Source organism: Euprymna scolopes, chromosome 40, assembly GCF_053919585.1.
Source record: "Euprymna scolopes isolate OS-2025 chromosome 40, ASM5391958v1, whole genome shotgun sequence".
Taxonomy (NCBI): Eukaryota; Metazoa; Mollusca; class Cephalopoda; order Sepiida; family Sepiolidae; genus Euprymna; species Euprymna scolopes.
The window spans coordinates 43,134,443-43,156,367 of NC_136521.1; the positions used below are offsets into that span (position 1 = coordinate 43,134,443).

Below are 21,925 nucleotides of genomic sequence, written 5' to 3' on the forward strand. Positions count from 1 at the left end.
ATACTCAGTTATGATACGACAACGTAACACCTGTTCACATTACACTTGAACTTCTGCATGTCAGTACTGTTGGGAAAGCAGGAACCCGGAAGAGAGTTCCAAAGACTGGGGAAGAAACTATTATAGTAGACGGCTTTCTTACATCTAGGGATCTCAACTGTGAAGGGGTGGGATTTTGCTACTGTCTATGGGGTGGGATTTTGCTGCTTGTCGGGTTTGTCAGGGGTATTTACGTCACAGGAGTACAAGGGCTTTTAGTTCGTCGAAGCAGTCACCATGAAAATACTCGTAGAACAGGCAGAGGGATGCAACGTTTCGTCGATGGGACAGAGAAAAGGAACATTGTCTGTGTGTGACTTTTCGATCTCTATGAAATCAAAAACGGTTGGCCGATTTTTATAAAATTTAACACGAAAATACTTTATGTGCCTGGTAGTGTTCTTAGATAGGCTATTTATCAGGATGTCTTCGATAAATATTTATAATCGATAATCAAATTAATCTGGTGAAGGAAGAAACACACGATTTGGACCAATGTTATCAAAGTTTTATATGTCAGCTTAAATGCTATATAAGTCTTCCTTTTAAAATATTACAAAATAACATGTCATATTATAATAGTCCTAATAATATGGTGCAACAATAATAAATGGCAATTGGCTAGTCAGAATCAAAGTTTGATATGTCAGCTAAAATGCTATTTAGGTCCAACGTCGAAACGTCTCACAAGATAATATTATAAAACAGATTAAGTGATGAAATTGGATAGGCATTTGAAAAGAACAAAATCAAAGAAAAATAAGGAGGGTGAAAAAGGGGGATAGGATTCCTACCACTTCAGTCACGATTCGAAGAGTTTCGTTTTGTCCAAACGGTGATCTACTATCAACTTTCGGTATATCCAAATTTACTTTCGTTTCTTCCTGTCCGATATAAATGCTCCCAACCTGAAATCAAAAAGAACGGAAAATGTAGAGTTCACACCGTCATGTGAAATAATGTTTTCTTTCTTTTCTTTTTTTATTACTGAAATCAACGGTTATGGCTTTCTTGAAAGTAGAGAATTAAAAAACCTTAAAAAAGAAAAACATATTTTATAAATCATTTCCTATCAACTGAACCCAATTGCGATAAAATTGCAAATCTGTAAATTGAAGCCCATATCATACACGAGCGAAATATTTTTAGTGTCTTTTCGTTTCTGTTTGTTATCAAACTTTTCCTTTTTTAATTATATGTGTTGGAAGGATAAAAATATTTCAACAATTATTAACAATGGCATTCGGTCCAGTAATTTTCAGATGGTTAATATATATATATATATATATATATATATATATATATATATATATATATAATATAAAGCTGAAGTCGGTGTGTGTGTGTGTGTGTGTGTGGTCACGAATAGGCTCCTATATGGTTGACTATTTTAGAAAAAATGATTACATATAATGATAGAAGATGTATCGAGTATCAGGAATGGGCATGTTTGATCTGGCAGAACGGTGGTTCATAAAAATTGTGGGGTCTGCGTTCGCGCCTGAGCCCCAAAGTATGGAAATAAAAAATGAAAAAAACAAAACGTTTACAAGATTTTTTGATATAGATGTACATAAGAATATGGAAATATGGCACAAACTTTAACAAAGACTTTTCATATCTATTTGCGTAATTTGATAATTATGTTTCAGTTTGAAGAAATATGGTATAATAAAAATATTGGGTGTTCGTTCGCGCCTGACCTACATAGAATGTAAATATGTCACAAAGTTTAACAAGGTTTTTTAAAAGGGGTAAGGGTCCACAATAACACCTTAACTTTAATCTTAATTCACGTTAGCTTTTATTCATTTTTTGGAGTTGAATCATATTGTGTCGAATAAATTCACCTCATAAATTCACGTTCTTATATAAGTGAAAGCCAAAAAAAAAAAAAAAAGTCGGACACAAATTTTGCATAACTCTGTTTTTGTTTTCCTTCTCCACTTGCACGTGGCACTCTTTCGAAAATAGATAAATAAATAAATAATAAAAAATAAGAAAGTTACTTGTTATTGTGTCAAAAGAAGGAAAAATCCTGCTCACGTGATTACGTGTCTTTATAAAAACATTTACATTAACTTTTTATTCTTTTTTATTTATATATCTGTTTAAGCTTTTTTTTGTCAGTGTACTAGAAGGAATTCAGTTGATTACAACCCTTTCTGCGTGTTCTTTACATTACAATAGTACAACCCTGAATCCGACGGCGCAATACTACACCGTTCAATACTGTAAAACTGAAACGAAGCTGTTCTGCTTGAAAAGGGCGCCATTTTCTTCTTATTCATATTTATATCGATTCTTTGCTTTAAAAAACTAAAGTAATTACGTGTTTACTTTTTTAATATCCAATTTTGCCGTTTCAGATTATTTTACTAAAGTAAGTAAAGCTTCATTATTTTTCAAAACTGTTTTGTTTCTTTGTTTTTCAATATTTCGTCGATATTATTTAGTAAGAGTGTTTAGCAGAAAAGCCAACAAATGACTACCCGAAAAAATAAATATACAAGAAATAAATGTTACCATAGTACATTAAAAGTTCAGTTCATGTTTTTTTTTTGTTTCGAAATAGTTTTTAATGCTCTTTACTTTAAATAATTTCAGCGAACCGAAATTAAAACGAAATTTGAGACGATAACTATTTAAATGGATTTTTATATAAACTACACATGCCATAATCGAATATTCCTCCAGCACAAAATAACAGAAAACATTAAAATATGTTTATAAATATTCCTTACGTTGACGGAACTCTCTAAAATTGTTAACACAGAATGCTCAGGCGCCCCTCCTTCAAATTGAAAACGGGGCCCTCCATTTAAAAGTCGCTGCTTTTTTGATTGTTTTAAACCGGTTCGTGAATTAAAAAAGATTTTTACAAACTACTTAAAAATACAAACCAATGAACTTTTCTACCATAAAAGTAACTTTTATTGACTATGGTAATATTTATTTCTTGTATATTTATATAATTGTATATATAACATTTCCTCTTTGTAAGGAAACATCATTTTGTTGGTCACTCTTGGCTACGAATGGAAACAAAGTTGATATAAAAAATATATTTTCGCGAAAATTATCTTCACTTTCATCATATTTTGCTTAGGGTAAAATTTTTGAGTATCAAAACCTATCTCTTTACAGCCCACTCCTTTTCATAACCTATCATACTTTCATCAATCACAGTCCATTTTCTGTAGGCTGTTTTTGAACCCAGTCAACAACGGGTACTTCTGCTAGTATATATATATATATATATATATATATATATATATATATATATATATATATATATATATATATATATATAAAACAATATTTATATTTGATTTTGGAATTTTCTTTTTCCTTGATAAGTAAATTCCCCCCTCAAAGCTTTCTTACTATATATATATATATATATATATATATATATATATATATATATATATACACACTTGTGCCCGATATTATTCATACCCCTCGGATCTTTGAGATTTCTATAAGAATATTGCTCAAACCAGAAGGTAGACAATATTAAAGAGATTTCAAACAATAAATCAAGCATAAGCATTTAATTTAAACTCAACAAACAAATAAATCATGCAAGTTTGAAACATTATACAAAGAAAAACAATAATGGCACTAGTTCAAAATTATTCATACCTCTCTTACTAATAGTCAATAGCATGCCCTTTATTCTTAATAACTGCCTGTAACCGTTTTTGATATTTATCAACAAGGTTTTTACAAGCATCAACACTGATTTTTTACCATTCTTCAATGCAGTAGTTCTCCAAATCCCTCAAATTTCTAGATTTCCGCTTTTTAACCTCAGTTTTCAATATGTGCCAGAGGTTTTCGATAGGGTCCAGGTCGGGACTCTGGCTAGGCCATTCCAAAACATTAATTTGATTATCCTCAGACCATTTCTTGACTATTTTGGCAGTAATTTTTGGATCATTATCCTGTTGAAGGACCCAGTTTGGTCCTAAATGGAGCTTCTCCGCATCCTGTCTAATGTTTTTCTGGAGTATCTCCAAATATTGCTCCTTCTTCATGGTTCCATCTATCTTGACCAAACTACCTGGACCACTAGCCGAAAAGGAGCCCCAAAACATTAGGCTACCACCACCATGTTTCACCGTGGGTATGGTGTTCTTTGGGTTGTAAGCTTCTCCTTTCTTCCTCCAAACGTAAGAAGCATCCATATGGCCAAACAATTCAATTTTTGTTTCGTCAGTCCACAAAATACTTGAGAAAACGGACTCTGGAGAATTCACATGGGTCCTAGCAAACTTTAGACGTGCTGCAAGGTGTTTTCCGGTGTGCAATGGAGTCCTTCTTGGTCTTCTTCCTTTCAGACCATTTTCATGCAGAGTCCTTTGCAATGTTTGCCTTGATATTTTTATGCCAGAAGACTCCAGATTTTCTAAAATGTCCTTAGTAGTGGTGGTTGGATTTGCATAAACACTTCTTACAATATTCCTGGTGGCTCTAGCAGACAGTTTCCTTTTCCTTCCTCTACCAATCAAGTTTGTTGTGTGGTGGCTCTGGAATTTTTTGATGATGCTCTGTACTGTTGCTGTAGGGACCTCAAATTTCTTGGAAATTGACTTGTAAACTAAACCATCCTTATGTGAATTCACAATTTTAGTCCTAAGATCATTACTAAGCTCTTTTTTCTTCCCCATTCTAATAATTTTTATTCTTTTATTGGTTTTCAGTTGATATCATTTTAATTTCTGAAAAATGCAAAAAACGAAATGAAATTAATCAAAGGTTGTATAAAAGCATTCAAAATAAGAATCAAACAAGAAACAAACAGTCAGAAACTCGATTAATACTGAAAAAATAAGGGGGTATAATTATTTTTGAACATTGCAGATTTTATAAATAGCTGTATATTTCTTTTATTACAAGTATCCCGATATTTTAAAATGACGAAAATGATCAGAAGAGGTTTATTAAGAATATGTATCAATATGGACGTAAACAATAAATTCTTACAAAGTTACACCTAATAAACTCAATTTTCAAGGGGGGGGGGGTATGAATAATATCGGGCACAAGTGTATATATATATATATATATATATATATATATATATATATATATATATATATATATATATCAGAAAAGCTTTGAGGGGGAATTTATTAATCAAGTAAAAAGCAAATTCCAAAATCAAATATAAATATAACTTACTATACATACATATATATATATATATATATATATATATATATATATATATATATATATATATATGTATGTATATATTCTATGGAATAAAGAATTTGTTTAAAGTTTTCAATTTGTATTCCTTGTCGAATAATTAATTTGTTGTAAATTCTAATCTACGGTGTTTTAAGTCAATTTCTCCCTCCCCACCGCCATACACACACGCACACACACACACACACACACACACACACACACACACACACACATATATATATATATATATATATATATAAAATAAAAAATAAAAAAATAAAAGTTACAATAAGTTTACCAAGGTAATCAAAATGGTAAACTTAAAAATATTATAAAACATGTTAAAAACATCTTGAAAAAGAGTTAAAAACATATTTAATTTTAAAAAGGAAACACAAGATATGTGGATAGTCCTTAATCCGCTGAGTTTCGAAGAAATACTCTCCTTCTCATCAGGGGGCAGGATTTAGCAAAATGCGGGATCGGATTTTGCATGTAAATGTATTTAATGAAACTACAAGTAAGTCACAGATCTTACTTAGTTAAAAAAAGGGTGAGGTAAGGGGAATAGGATTTACCATTCTTGGATTTTTTACCCTTCACCGGACTATCCATTCATGTGAAATCTTTTTATCATTTTTCTTTTACCTCCTATTCCCCTTACCTCACCTTTTTTTAACCAACCACCATACTCTTTTATGTGCGCACAATCATGTTGACACACCGGTTCTCGCCAGATCACCGAAGTTAAGCAACATTGAGCCTAGCCAGTACCATATAGGTGACCATTTGGGAAGGCTAGGCGCTGTATGTACCTTCTGGGAAGGTTGGGCGTGGGCCAGCATCCTCACCCCGATAAAAAGAACTCCTCGTTACAAAAGCATCTACAAAGTTGCAGATGGCCTATACCCCTTCTGGGGGCTAAAGGCTATGGATGGGTAGATCATACTCTGTTGCAGATATGCACAACGTGTAATTAGGAAAAAGAAACCTACCACTTTATTTGGTGTTTTAATTGTTATGCTGAAATTTGTTCGGTTTGAATCATGAAGATAGTAATGACCAAGGATCCCTTCATAAGGCGATTTCTGAAAGAATAGACATGCAGAATAATAATTAATACAGACACGTAGAACAATCACCATTACAATATACACATCGTAATAATTCACAGGTATAATCTATATTATATTTCTCTTAGTATGTTGACATATGAAACAATAGCTTAGTAGTAAAGCGTTCGACTGCAGATCGGATGATCCCGTGTTCAAGCCTGGGTGTACCTCACTACTTTATTTTAATTTTTTCTTATTAATGAGTTCAATTTACGATAAAGAATATGCACTATTTAAAATCGCCGCAAATCATTTCTTTGTTTGCATATTTTATAACTGGACATAAATCAGAAGTGAGTTTCCAAGGAATTCATCGTCAATCCCAAATATCAGCTGACGTGATATTGTAAAAAAAACACAGACGGAATTTTATGAACTATATTATCATTAGTATTTATTAGTGTTGGAACGATTAATCGGAATCGGAATCAGAAATCGAAAAATCGGAATATTTGAGGGTATAGGAATTGGTATCGGAATCGGAAAAATTTGTACCGATTTTCTGATGCCAAAACGACCCTTTTAATTGTCTTTTTTATTTGATTTTGTTTAAAGCTAAATTTTCCATTGCTGGTAATAATGATAAAATAATGAAATTATATTTATTCATTTTAAACCACCAGTGAAGCTAAAATTGATAGATCGCCCCTCCCTCCCACAAGTATATTTTTACGTTTAGGAAAATATTTGCACATTTAACATGTGTGTTACGGTAATAAGAGAAAAATACAACTACATAGTTAAATATTTAGAGATTTATAAAACATCGGAATCGGAATCGATAATTGTATCGGAATCGGGAATTTAGTACGGAATAGGAAAAATATTGGAATCGTCCCATCACTCGTATTTATTTTATTTCTTCTTTTTTTTTTGCGAAGTAGTTCATCGGGTAAATTATTCCTCATAATATATAATAATCAATAGAGGATTCATTCTATAATGATACATACGTAATCTTCATAAATTAAACTATCATGTTTAAGCGTATTGTACGAGCGGGCAACGCTAGGTGCCCAATTAGTAATAATAATAATTTACATGTTTTATAATAATAATAATTGACATGTTTAATAATGATAATAATTGACATGTGTAATAATTACAATAATTGACATGTTAAATAATACAATAATTGACATGTTTAATAATGATAATAATTGACATGCTTTATAATGATAATAATTGACATGTTTTATAATGATAATAATTAGAATGTTTTATAATAATAATAATTGACATGTTTAATAATTATAATAATTGACATGTTTAATAATGATAATAATTGACATGTTAATAATTGACATGTTAATAATTGACATGTTAATAATTGACATGTTATATCATGATAATAATTGACATGTTAATAATAATAATTGACATGTTCAATAATGATAATAATTGACATGCTTAATAATGACAATAATTGACATGTTTAATAATGGTAATAATTGACATGTTTAATAATGACAATAATTGACATGTTAATAATAATAATTGACATGTTTAATAATTATAATAATTGACATGTCTTATAATGATAATAATTGACATGTTATATCATGATAATAATTGACATGTTTAATAAGGACAATAATTGACATGTTTAATAATGATAATAATTGACATGTTATATAATGATAATAATTGACATGTCTAATAATGAAAATAATTGGCATGTTTTAATGATAATAATTGACATGTTTAATAATGACAATAATTAATATGTTTAATAATGATCATAATTGACATATTATATAATGATAATAATTGACATGTTTTATAATGATAATAATTGACATGTTAATAATGAAAATAATTGGCATGTTTTAATGATAATAATTGACACGTGTAATAATGATAATAATTAACATGTTTAATAATGATAATGATTGATATGTTTAATAATGACAATAATTGACATGTTTTTTAACTATAATAATTGACACGTTTAATAGTCTTAACAAGTCATATGTTTAATAATTGTTACAATGTATATGTTTAACAATGATAATAGTTGACGGGTTTAATAATCTTAACAATTGACATGCTAAATAATGATAATAATTTACCGGTTTAATAATCTTAACAATTGACATATTTAATAATCTTGACAATGTATATGTTTAAGAATGATAACAATTTATGGGTTTAAAAATCTCAACAATTAACAGGTTTATTAATTATATGATTGACACATGTTATAGTCTTAACAACTGAGAATTGTAATAATCGCAACAATTTACTTGTCTAATAATATCGTTCAATACTTTGTCGGTTATTTCGTAAAAGATGGAGACGTGATTCAGTAATTTCTTACCATCGATTGGAAATATGTAACGTTGGGCAGATTCTTCGATTGACATGTCTGTCCATTATCGATGTTCATGCGTAACAGTATACTGACCATATCGGTCAACATGCCCAGTTCGATCATCGTTGTGTTGTGCGACGGGTCATTCAAAAGATTCTTGATTTCTGTTCTCAGAGAATATGAAAAAAAAACATTAAAAAAAGAAAAGATGTTAGAACTATCAATTAGATGGTGGTAGGTTCAATCCATGGCTAGCGAATAGTGCTAGACTAGATACACGTATGTGTGATGACAAATGCATTTTCAATGGACTCATTTTGGATTTTTCCTGTTCTGAATTTTACCGTCTTATTCATTGGATGTTTTGCTATATCCCTTTTCTCCCTCCTAAGAAAAAGAAAATACCCATCACAACTTATAGACAAAGGGGTCCAACTAGCGATAAATATACCGGTAGAAGATTTGAGAAGCCCTAAAAAACAAAACAAAGAACAAATCCTAACATACGTCTCCACACACAACACAAACAACCCAGAACTTTTCACAGGGATAACAAAAACCCTCGTCCTACTTAACCAAAACAGCAAACTAAACAACTTCCTTAAAACAACAAAAATAATAAAAAGCAAACGCCAACCCAAAAACCTAAAACGCATTCTTACGTCATCCAAACTCAATCAAGACACAACAAAAGGAGTCACAAAATGCAACAAACAACGATGTGGAGCCTGCAAAATAATATTAGAGGGAAACACATACACATTCATGAACACCATACAAACATTCAAAATTAAAAAACGATCTAGCAGCACGCGATAAATCCTCCAAAGGCGCCACTAAAAACCTTAGTAATGGAGTAGCCTTACATCGATCCAACATCAAAATCGCAGAAAATAGACACAGCACATACACACATGCAGTGGAGGCAAATTCAGGATAATGCCCATTTTCCAAACTGACAACTACTTCTACTTAATAACACAAGAAAAAAACTACATAACAAAGTTCAGCCCCGCATTGAACATGTACCAATAACAACACACATAAATAGGCAAAACACAAAATACACATACGCGCATGCATGCTTATGAAAATATGCACCCTCACACACGAATGAAGACAAGCATGATAAAGCACGCGCACACATTCACAGGCACACACGTCCATATTCAATATAATACCGTTTCCCTAAACTAAACAAACGATTAGAAACAAAATACACTACTCTGCCCACATTTAATAAAAGAAAATCTTTATTGGCTAAGACAATTTTAACCAATATATGTATGTGTGTGGGGGTGGATATGTGTGTGCGTATGTGTGTGCGTGTGTGTAAACATATATGGGTTTGTGTGTATGTGTGTGCATGTGTGTGTATGTGTAGGTGTGTGAATGTATGTATACTCCTACATTTATATTTCTATATACATCTCTGTATGTATGTGTGTATGTATGTGTGTGGGTATATATGCATATGTATTGTGTGTGTGTGTGTGTGTGTGTGTGTGTGTGTGTGTAAGCTGGCGAGCAAAACAAAATTCCCACGAGGATCGGATTTGGCTTGTGGGCTAGAGGTTGTGTAACGCCTTTCTTATGAAGTTTGCTAGGACCCTTTTGTCTTGGAAACTTCGGCTCGGATCGTCTAGTTCTTCTCAGAGGATCGTTACATTGAATCCTGTATGCTGAAAGCGAATATCGAAGCCGCAGACAGAAAGAAAAAACAGACACGTGGAATTCTATTCTACGAGAATTAATTCACGAAATTATGTACAAATGTATTTACAATTATCGTTCAGTTCTTAGTAAGTTTTCAAAAGTCACAGACAGCGTCAGACGGGTTTGGAGGAGGAGGGGCACGTCTCAGGTAGCACAAACTCTCGCTTCGAAACTGAATAATTTCGAAACTGAGTAATTTCGCGCGACACTAGTATCAATATGAGTGCGGGTGGTTGGGGTGGAAGTTTCCGCAGCCAATCAGACCACGCCACGAAATTGGGGGGAAAAACACAAATCTTGCAGGTGTGCAATTCAGCCTGCGATCTGAGATTCAAGTTCAATATTAAATTCTCATAATCCCTAAGGTCACCACTGTCAGTCCGACATCTGGCCTTTAGTTTGACGAGGCCAGACAATGTTATGTTATTGTTATAAGTTCCCTGTCATCAATTTTAAATGCAAAATATATCTTGCTGACTTCCAAACAATATCTATTTTGACAATGAAATAAAATATATTTTTATATCCCTTACTTTAAGTCTTCGGGATATCTGCTGTTACCCGGGATCGATTAAAGCTATCTTAGCATACCCGGATCCTCAATGAGGGCAATTTGCTCCCTCAGGTCGATTACGTTACAGTTGACGGCCCTTGCACTACGACTATTGGATTTTGAGAAGCAGTTTCTTTAATAAGGCCGGAAGAAATTGCCTGTATAAACCTGAAGACGGTTCATGGAACTGAAAGTTTGGATAAAAAATAATAAATAATTAATATATTTGAAAAACTATTTCATCATGTTATGTGGTTTCTGAACGGATTGTAAATTTTCTTTCTTTTTTTGTATACAAACGAGTCACCTCTTATCAAGGCCTAAAGTCCACTCGAGGATAAGGGTTATTGGGTGGGACATGTAGACGATAAGATACCGAGGTAATTAGTAAAGATGGTTGTTACTAGTCAGAAAATAACTATTTAAGAGTATGGTCCATCAAGAATTTATTTACATTGGACTTTAAAATGGCAATGTTATAGTCAACCGGAAAGCAGTCCCTTGGTACTGGCAATTCTATGAAGGAAACTTTGCTCATGGAACTTCCCCTTGGTTCTAGGTACACATAGGGAAAAGGGAAATTTATTGACAATGGTTGTAGCTAGGAAAGTTTTAGTTGTGAATATTTTACACGGGTGGGGGTATAGAATGAAGCTTAGTCGAGCACCTGTTATAAGCAGAGAAAGACTAGCAACGTTTTTTAGGGGTTTGCTTGTAAGAACCCTAAAAAATGGTTAGATCATTCTACAACTCCAGTAGATATCTCACTGTCCATGCAATCCTCTGCCTGCATAAGAGCCAAATACATCATAAGATTATGTACTGTTGCCATATTTGGGCAGAAGCTGCTCAAAACATAGTATCTTGCCGTGACAGAGTTTAAAACTGATTTTGTAGCCTAGAAAAGGATGTCCACCTCTTTCTCACAGAACGGACGTTGCTAGCCTATCTCTTTTCTATCGTTATTTTCATGACAAGTACTCGTCTGAGCTCCAATCTATGGTACCCCATTGCTAAACTTTCACGAAAACACACTCGTCCATCTGAAACCACTATCAATAATTTCCCCATCTCTTTATCTTTGCTCAAACCTAAACGTGGATTCCACGAACAAAGCTTCTTTCCTAGAACATGCACGCTTATAGAATAGAGTTTTCTTTTCAAGATTCAGACCAATAGCCATCGGCACCGCTGTGGGTTCCCAACTAATGCAGGCAATTAATGGATTTGTTTTAAAAAACGGGCGATTTCACCGATTTCGATGACAATAAAATACGGGGGGGGTGGAACATTCATTAATCCTCATTCAATCCCGGGCAACGTTGGGTCTCTCTTCTAGTATATATATAATTTTGACTTATTATTTCTCAACAGTCTTGGCCTGTTAAAGATACGCCAGAGCGATGGCCATCTTGAACTGACTTGGCTTTACGAGTGCTTCTTTATCGTTACTATTCATAGAAACGCCTTGAGCCTGCTCTCAGCCTGCCAAGACATCCGGTTATGATGATTTCTACATAAAAAAAAGTTAAAATTCCATTCGTCTTACCTCTTGGCATTCTGGTTTCGTTCAAAATCTGTAATCCATAAATATTTGTCAAAGATTTGTCAGAAATCGTCTCTTCCAATTCATCAAAATTCTGTAAAATATAATAAAATCATGTAGCGTCAGAGACACTAATAGAAATAAAAGTTCAGAATCAGAATTATATATGTCCTAGCAGGGAGACCCGACGTTGACCGGGACTTAATGATGATCAACGAATATTTCACACTCCCATAAGTTTATTATTGAAATCGGTAAAATCACTCATTTTTCAATCAAATAAATTAATTGGCGCCTCTAGCTGGGGACTCACTGTGGTGCACCGGGGAAAAAGATTCACATGCCTCCTCATAATGATTTAGTCAACAATGCATTGTAGTTTAAATTGCACTGTAGAGAACCTACTGTTAATTTTATAAAATATTTTTATATATAATGGCTTGAATTAAAGTTTTAGATACAACAGTCAAGTATCATGCTTCAATTGTGCACTAAAAAGAAACATTCATTTCGAACGCGCCCTTGTCATATCAAAACACCTACAGCTGTCTTATATGCCTGGCTTTTCTGCTTGTGCAGTAATAAAAACAAAAGTAAACTTCACTCGATGTATGACGTGTTCGTGAGGTTTCCGGCTATGAATGCCTAGCAGACTTTGTTTTATAAACTTTCAAAGATGCACCTGAAGAGGATCGGCGGTTACATCGGCCGAATTGTTCTGAGAATAATACTAAAGATGAGAACAATAGTTCGAATATGTTTCTTAACTTTTGAGATAAGGATTGATAATTCCCATTATTTGAATTGCTTCGTAGCGTAATGGATAAAGTACTTAGTAAAATTCAGTTGTAAATGTTACACTCTTCTGGAAGTTGAAGCGCGGGCAATACTCAAGATTCAATTGCAGATTATTTAGGACTTCTACCCAGTCATGGTTACCCCCACAGAATCCCGAGTCTGACAGAACGATTCCAGAGTTTACATCTGAAGAAGGTCGAGTGTTTTATCGGCCGAAACGTTACGAGAAGAACATTCAAGTCCGAATGATCCAAATGATATAAAATGCTAATGAATACAAAAGGAAGAAATAAAACCGCTATGATAAATTAGACATGTCCAGGGTAAAATTTGATAACGGTTTTGTTCGAAAACTTCACGTACTAGCAGGCCGCCCGACGTTGCCCGATCGTAAAACATGCATAAATATTATATTTTAATTCACACATGTCCATGCGAGTATTATGCTTTTCCTCTAAACAGTTCAGTTCTTGTAAGTAAAAGAATACTCGATCTGAGATCGAAACCAAAGCGAGTGAGTCAAGTACGATAACCATCAGGCTAACTTGACAAATTGATTTTTAAAAAGTGTTTTCAAACCTACTTATTCTTAGCATAATGAATTAGTCCATGTGGACTATCCACGCATGCGCATTCGTGAAACAGTTGGCAAGCAGGAAAATCCGATGACGCCCACGTACTAATTTTTCAATTTTGGTCCCTTAGAAGCCCCTTTTCCGGATGAAAATCGATTTAAAAATTTGCCACATGTCTGAATACCCTATGTAACAAATTAAAAGTCTGTAGATAAAAAAATTCGTTGTGTATATAGGTTAATAAGTGTCCTCACACACACATTCTCACTTTTATAGATATACTAGCCAGCCACCCGGCATTGCCCGGCCGTAAAATACGCTTAAATATGATATTTTAATTAATGCAGATTTCGTATTTATAATTATATTATATTGGACCCATTATATAGTAATGATTTAAAAAGTTTTTAAAAAATTACTCGTATGCCACCGCCGAGAATCGAAACCAAAACGTTTAGCTTGCGATTTACTTTTTCCTTTGACGTTAATGTCTGACCTATGAAGACATGTTTGCTGCAAAACTAAAAATTAAAACATGAACCAATAGCTATTACTCTAAGCATGCATATTCATAATGGCGTCGTTCGTCCTTCACCTGGTAAGTTCAATTTTTTTAATTCTTACACTTTTGCATCGATTTTTTCCGGTTAAAACTGACATATAAAGTTTCGCATGGGTTCGAATACCTTATATATTAAGTTTCATGTATGTAGACCAAAAACTGACAGAAGAGTTTAGTAGGCAAAATTTTTAAAACAAATATATATACGCATACATTAATATATATAGAAAGAGGTGTGTGTTTACTATAACCTTTTTACGCAAATATTACGCAAGTATAAATCATGTAGAATATCTGCATGAATATAATTACTAGGGCTATGACACAGCATATTCTTTCCGTTGCTTTTACTCTCGAGTATATATCCGACACAGTTAGACACAATTAATCAACCGAGAACCACATCACTCTATATAAAATCATATAAGATATCAATGGATATATACCTGAGAGTCAAAACAAGGAAAAGAATATGCTGTTGTCCTCGCCCTAATAATTACACGTAATAGTTAACTAAAGATGCTCATTCCATAAGAATACCGAAGAAACTAATAGGGAATTAATTCAAATGAATGTTTAAAAGATTATGCAAATTAGCTAGATCTTTTGAAGATGAATGTAATTTCTCGATCCATATATAACAAATTTGTATTTTCTTTTTAAATAAATAGAAAAAAGGGTTGCCTTTTTTTCTGTTGTTCTTGGCCTTCGGGCGGCATTAAAGTGTAGTAGTATCTTGTGTCTAAGTTTTTTGTTCATTTTCCCAATTGTTTTTTTTTTTTTTCCTGCGAATAAAAAGTTTACTATCTTAAAGTGTAGTACCTGTTCTGCAGATGTTGCATTAAGTTAATTTGTCCCGGTCAATGGAGGGGAAACCCTCTATACTGGGAAAATTATTATTTTTGGTCCCAACCAGAGTGCCCCTTTTGCCTTTTTGTTTTTTTCGGGGAGCTAGTTTAACCCCACATAAAACCGACCTTGTGTCACATTTTGCTTTGGTGAGAAAGCAAATAAATACTAATAGAAAAGATGGTTTTTAATATGAATATCAACACACACACACGCACACACACGCACACACACAATACATTTATAGAATTATATATAGATAAGTAATAATTTCTGGATGATGAAACGATATTTCTTTTGTTTTGTTTTTCCTATGGTATATGTATTTATAAATGATTCCACGGATTGTGTGGGATCATGCCGGAGAGGGTGATATTAAGTTAATCAAACTGAACACCCGATTATGGAAAACATGTTACTCACCAAATACGTTACAAGCCAATTGAGATCGCCATACAGCAAATGCATATCTTTAGCCTACAAAATTAAAGAAAAGGTTATTAGGAAATAATTAAAACAGACTGGGTTTTTTTTTACAAAGGGGTTACCACATATCAAGACCTAGGGACCACTCGAGGATAAGGGTTAATGTGTGTATTGTAATCATTGGGACAGTAGTGTAGTAATAGTTTATCGTGGAAATTTGGTATAATCAGATTATTTACGAGGACGGTTCAATAAGAATTTGTTTGCGTTGGACTTGAAGACGACAATATTGTAGTCAGCTGGAGAGCAGATCACCGGAACAGAGTTACACAGACGCACAGTTCTAGGAAAGAAGTTTTGTTGATGGAATCCACGTTTTAGTTTAGGCACCGATAAGAGTGGGGGAATTTATTGACCGTGATTTCGGCTAGACGAGTGTTATCGTTGAATAGCGACTCTGTATATAGGATAAAATAATCGCTCAAATTTAGTATCAGAAAAAAAAAATAACTCAACTGATCCTTTTTTTTTTATTGAATCCTTAATTTTTATCTTCGTTGGTCATGTAACTTTACCCAACACGTTGTGACTTCAGTCGCAAATTAGACAAAAAAAGAAAGAAAAAAACTTCAACTCGCATTTTTTTTGTTTTTGCAACAACGACATTTATTTCCTCATTGTTACGGTAGTGACTTCACACACGTGATCGTCTTCTCCAGTGTCTTTCACTCCTCTCACGTAATCTCGAACGTTATTATTGTTCCGTGGACGCTCTCTCTCTCCCCCTCTCTCTCTCTCTCTCTCTCTCTCGTTCTCTCTCCCCCTCTCTCTTGATCGTACCCTTTCTCTCTTTTATAATCTTTTTTTTTTACCGGTGATGTCATTTCGCATACATTTGCATAGAGCCGTCCACACTATGTTACACTCAGGTAAGGCGAAAATGGCGAGTCGTTGTTTTCATTATCCATCTTGTGTGGCATCAGATAAGAAAAAGCCCCCTTCTATCTTTATTTTCCTTTATTCGACATCATTCAACGTTTTAAATATTTTCGGTATCAAAAGTCGAAGGGCAACGCGAATACTCATGTTGCCGGCGACCATAGATAAAATCATAATTTTTAAAAATCATATTCGCCCTTTTTCTTCATCTAGATGTCCATTCATCTCGCATGGATCTTTCTTAATGTAGATTTTGAATAAAAAATCGAAACGCCACAACAGAGAACACAGTCTTAATTGAAGAAAACCCGTAAAACTTTGGTAGTGACACAACTAATCGGGGACTTGACAATAATTTCTTTCTACTTTGACACAAGAAAACGTTTCAATCCATTACGATAAGAACACATGTTAAATGTGCAGATATTTTCTTAAATGTAAAAAATACAATTGTGGGGGATGATCTAAAGATTTTATTTTTTATAGTTTCAAATCAATAAATATTTATCATTTTATTATTTCTACCAGTGATGGAAATTTTGCTTTAAGCAACATGATATAAAAAGACAATTTTAAAAAATCGCTTTCATTATTGCTTTTTCATCTTTGTTTAGTGTCCAACAGGCTGTGATCGCCATATATTGGAATTGGTACCTGCGTATAAAAATTATATTTGCGTACAAAAATTATGTTTGTATACAAAGATCATATTTGCATACAAAAATTATATTTGCATACGAAAATTATATTTGCATACAAAGATCATATTTGCATACAAAAATTATATTTGCATACAAAAATTATATTTGCATACAAAAATTATATTTGTATACAAAAATTATATTTGCATACAAAAAATTATATTTGTGTACAAAAATTATATTTGCAGACAAAAATTATATTTGCGTGCAAAAATTATATTTGCAAACAAAAATTATATTTGCATACAAAAATTATATTTGTATACAAAAATTATATTTGCATACAAAAATTATATTTGTATACAAAAAATTATATTTGCATACAAAAATTATATTTGCGTACAAAAATTATATTTGCATACAAAAATTATATTTGCATACAAAAATTATATTTGCATACAAAAATTATATTTGCGTATAAAAATTATATTTGTATACAAAAAATTATATTTGTATACAAAAAATTATATTTGCATACAAAAATTATATTTGCGTGCAAAAATTATATTTGCATACAAAAATTATATTTGCGTACAAAAATTATATTTCCATACAAAAATTATATTTGCATACAAAAATTATATTTGCGTACAAAAATTATATTTGCATACAAAAATTATATTTGCATACAAAATTATATTTGCATACAAAAATTATATTTGTATACAAAACTTATATTTGCGTACAAAAATTATATTTGCTAGCAAAAATTATATTTGCACACAAAAATTATATTTGCATACATAAATTATATTTGCGTACAAAAATTATATTTGCATACAAAAATTATATTTGCGTACAAAAATTATATTTGCGTACAAAAAGTATATTTGTATACAAAAAATATATTTGCATACAAAAATTATATTTGCATACAAAAATTATATTTGCATACAAAAATTAAATTTGCATACAAAAATTATATTTGCATACAAAAATTATATTTGCATACAAAGTTATATTTGCGTACAAAATTAAATATTTTTGTCTTAATAATATACTTTATTATAACTTAACACTATTTACCTTTTTCTAATTAATATCTAAGAGATAAAATTAAACTAAAGGCCTCAAATTTTGCATGACTCGGCACTAAATATAGTCCAATGCCATGAAGTAGGACCATACGAATTCCGACTGGTTGTTTTGTTAACCATTCTATGTTCTCAGTGTCTTTGAAAATACAGAGTTTTCCAAAAGTCTTGGACACATTTTAACATTGAATATCTCAAGAACTATTGAGGATATAAAAACGCATCTGGTATATTCAGAAATGTTGTAATCTCAAAATTTTCAAGAACGTTGAAAGATGTCTAATGTTAGCACCATTGGTCACACGACGCACATCAAACCGATAGTCCAATTCTTGCCAAACGCGTCTCAGCATTGCGTTGTCAATGGTTGCAACAGCTTATGTTATTCGGGCCTTCGACTCATCCACGTCTCTTGGAATGGGAAGCACATAGATTAGTCGTTTCACAAATACTGCACCCCCTCAATCAGTGTATGATAGCTTTCTTTTCTTTTCTTTTTTTTTTTTTTTTTGCTAAATGCACGTTGAACAAATGTCCCCGATTCCGTTTTTTCAAATTCAAGCACATAAAACACCTTTTCTAGTTGAGTGAACGCCATTACTTGATATGAAAAGAAAAAAAAAATCAACAGCCTCACAAAAAGCTCAATGCATTTAGCTTTAAAATGACACCACTTTTATTTTACTACCATTCATAGTTAAACAAATATGAGGACTTGAAATGTGTCCAAGACTTTTGGACCGTCCTATATATATAAAACATTTTGCAGTGACGCAATCAATCCGGAATTTGGATAGGTGATCAGGCGGCAATTAATCTTTGCTTTGATCCAAGAAAATGTCTTAATCCAAGGACAAGCACTATTCGTTGTTCAGTGTTCAACAAGCTGTTATGAAACAAGCTAGAATAGGTACTTCTTCATGTTAGTACAGACAAGGAAGCAGGAAACAGAGAGGGAATTCCAAAGTCTATCAATCCAAGGAAGAAACTACTAGATTAACAGGTTTTTTGAGCTCTTCTCATGTTGATTGTTTTCCTTCTAGCTATAGTTTTGGTCTTTTCAAGATTAAGGTCAATAGGCATCACCTGTCTCTGCAGTAATTATCTTTTGTTCTTGTTAGCTCCTTGCATTAAGTGGCTTCAAGTCTTGTCATAAAAAAATGTAGACAATAAAAATACAGAAATTCAGACGAATTCTTACCACTTCCAGAACTTTCTTGACGACACCCAAATTTCGAGAGTGTAGTACAAAGTTGGGCCATTCCGAACTTCGTAGGGTACGCAGCGTCTCGTGAAGCGTGTCCTCACTTTTGGCCAGGTGATGCATCGACGGCAGGAAAATCGGATTCACTTTCATTTTCGTTTCCCGGAGTTTCAAAATCGGAGAGAAGTCATCTTTCAAAATAAATAAATAAATAAAAATAAAAATAAACAAAAATTAAATATTATCATCGATAATAAATGATTCCGCCCTTCAAACGCAAGTATAGAATAATATAGATTTTAAATATTTTATGTCGACAATAGTAATGATTGCCCTTATAGATAATTTTCCGCCCCCACAAACATTTGTATCTTTTATACTTGAAAATTATTAAATAAAGACGTTTATTATTATTATTATTATTATTATTATTATTATTATTATTATTATTATTATTATTATTATTATTATTGACGCAGAAGGAGCTTTCACACAGATCATAAAGGATCTCTCCTTAAAAATAGCCTGTGGTGTTCTCTGAAATTTAAGTGACAACAAGTCTCCCAGTTTTTCTGTGCTCTTCACCTCTTCTGATAACATTTGCAAATGGATTTGCATTATCGCAACAGCAGCCCACCATCGATCTCTCGATAACAACGCCCATTGGTCTCCACTGGAATTTGAGTGGGAATAAGCCTTCCCAAGGTCCCGGTTCTCTTCGCCCTTGTCCAGCGGGAGTCTGGTCAGTGTTCTCTCCTCGGTCTTTCCATCCTCCTTGACTCTTCTCGGCTATTTGGCATCATTCTTTTTTTTTTTTTTTGAGGGGGGAAGGCATAATTGCACAATGATACATGACTTTTTCATTTTAAACTTAAATTCAAGTCAGTATCACTGCACAAGCAGTGAGGCCAGGCACATAAAATCAACAGTAGGTTCTTTGATAAGGACGCGTTCGAGATTAATGTTTGTGTTTAGAGCACAATTGATACATGATAGTTTACTTTTGCATTTTAATCTTTAATGAAAGCTATTGTATGTAAAAATAATTTTATAAAATCAACAGTAGGTTCTCTACAGTGCAATGTAGACTACAATATAGTTCGAACTTAGTTACTGCAAGAGGCATGTGAAACTTTCATGTGCATCGCGATGGGTTCCCAATTAGAACAGACAATCAATCTATTTGACTGAATATCATTCACTCCCGGGCAATATCGGGTCACCCTGCTAGTTGTTCATAAATGTTCAATTTTTTTTTTTCGTGCAATTACCCTAAAAATAAACTAACTCCTCATCAAAGGGCGATTGTAAAACGTTATTCGATGTATATCCTAGGACTAAACAGAACCATATAGCAAAAGTCAGACAGATTGCCGACGACGTATCCTCGGTTGGTATGAGCGACAAATGTATCCTCATGCGTATATAAATATATATTTCGAATAGTGAATAAAAAACAATACCTACCGTCAGATAAAAATACAATTTTGTTCCAGTGAAGTTTGTCCATTAGTTTTGCAACAGCCCAAGTAAATCCGGAAGGGTCGGGCCAAAGGACCCTGATCCGTGTTTTGTCCGTTGACTTACGGACACTGGCCAACGAGGTTGTTAAATAGTGACTCTGTGTAGTGATTATGTAATTCGGCGAGGTGAAATGGTCGATGTAGGGCCCGATCGCCACAGAAACTTTACCATCCTTAAAAGTTTTTTGAGCTGTCGAAAGAAAAGATGAGTTATCAACTTTTATAACCTTACAGTCCGGCAATAATGAAGACAAAAGTAACAAAAAGTGTATTATTATTTTATAGCCCGAGCAACGTCGGGTGTCCTGGGTAGAGAGGTGAATGTTATAGAAATAACAAAGTGTTTTGATAACGGAAAAATGTTTTGAAATATGACTGGAATTTAATGTAGAAATAATTACGCCGGAAATATGTAAACCAAAAAAACAAAAAAACAAAAAAAAAAAACACAAAACCAAAAAAAAAACAAAAAACAAGAAACAATAAAATGTTTAGAAGAATGTTTAATAAAATGGGATCGGAATGTTTGGTTCTAATAAAAAAAAGATACGTGACAAAAGACCAAGCAACAATCTTTGCTTACGTAGATATTATATAACGTCGCAAGCTTAGAAACATCTTAGAAAATTAGTTAGTGTAAAAACTGTAACGGACAGCCGATAGAGACGGCCGACAGTCGGGATGGTACCCAACAGGGGCAAGACCGACAATTAAGATGTAGACAGGACTTTATCAACATTTAACCTTTCCAAAATGGAAACAACATTCTGGAATAAAGGTTGCCAAAATAAACCCGAGGTTAGTTGTTCGTGGCAGAATTTTAGTTGTA

At 32.9% G+C, this 21,925-nt stretch overlaps 1 protein-coding gene across 1 annotated transcript in view; it reads right to left on the reverse strand.

Annotated features, from left to right (window-relative positions):
- Window positions 1-21,925, reverse strand: part of LOC145265764 (glutamate receptor 1-like) — an 81,929-nt gene that overhangs the window by 34,923 nt on the left and 25,081 nt on the right. Inside the window, exons 3-9 of the mRNA XM_080121814.1 lie at window positions 21,041-21,286; window positions 19,571-19,764; window positions 15,693-15,746; window positions 12,489-12,579; window positions 8,677-8,834; window positions 6,237-6,329; window positions 834-947 (exon numbers count right to left, since the gene is read on the reverse strand). Of these exons, the coding sequence (XP_079977940.1) occupies window positions 834-947; window positions 6,237-6,329; window positions 8,677-8,834; window positions 12,489-12,579; window positions 15,693-15,746; window positions 19,571-19,764; window positions 21,041-21,286 (950 nt within the window). The remainder of the gene's footprint in view (window positions 1-833; window positions 948-6,236; window positions 6,330-8,676; window positions 8,835-12,488; window positions 12,580-15,692; window positions 15,747-19,570; window positions 19,765-21,040; window positions 21,287-21,925) is intronic.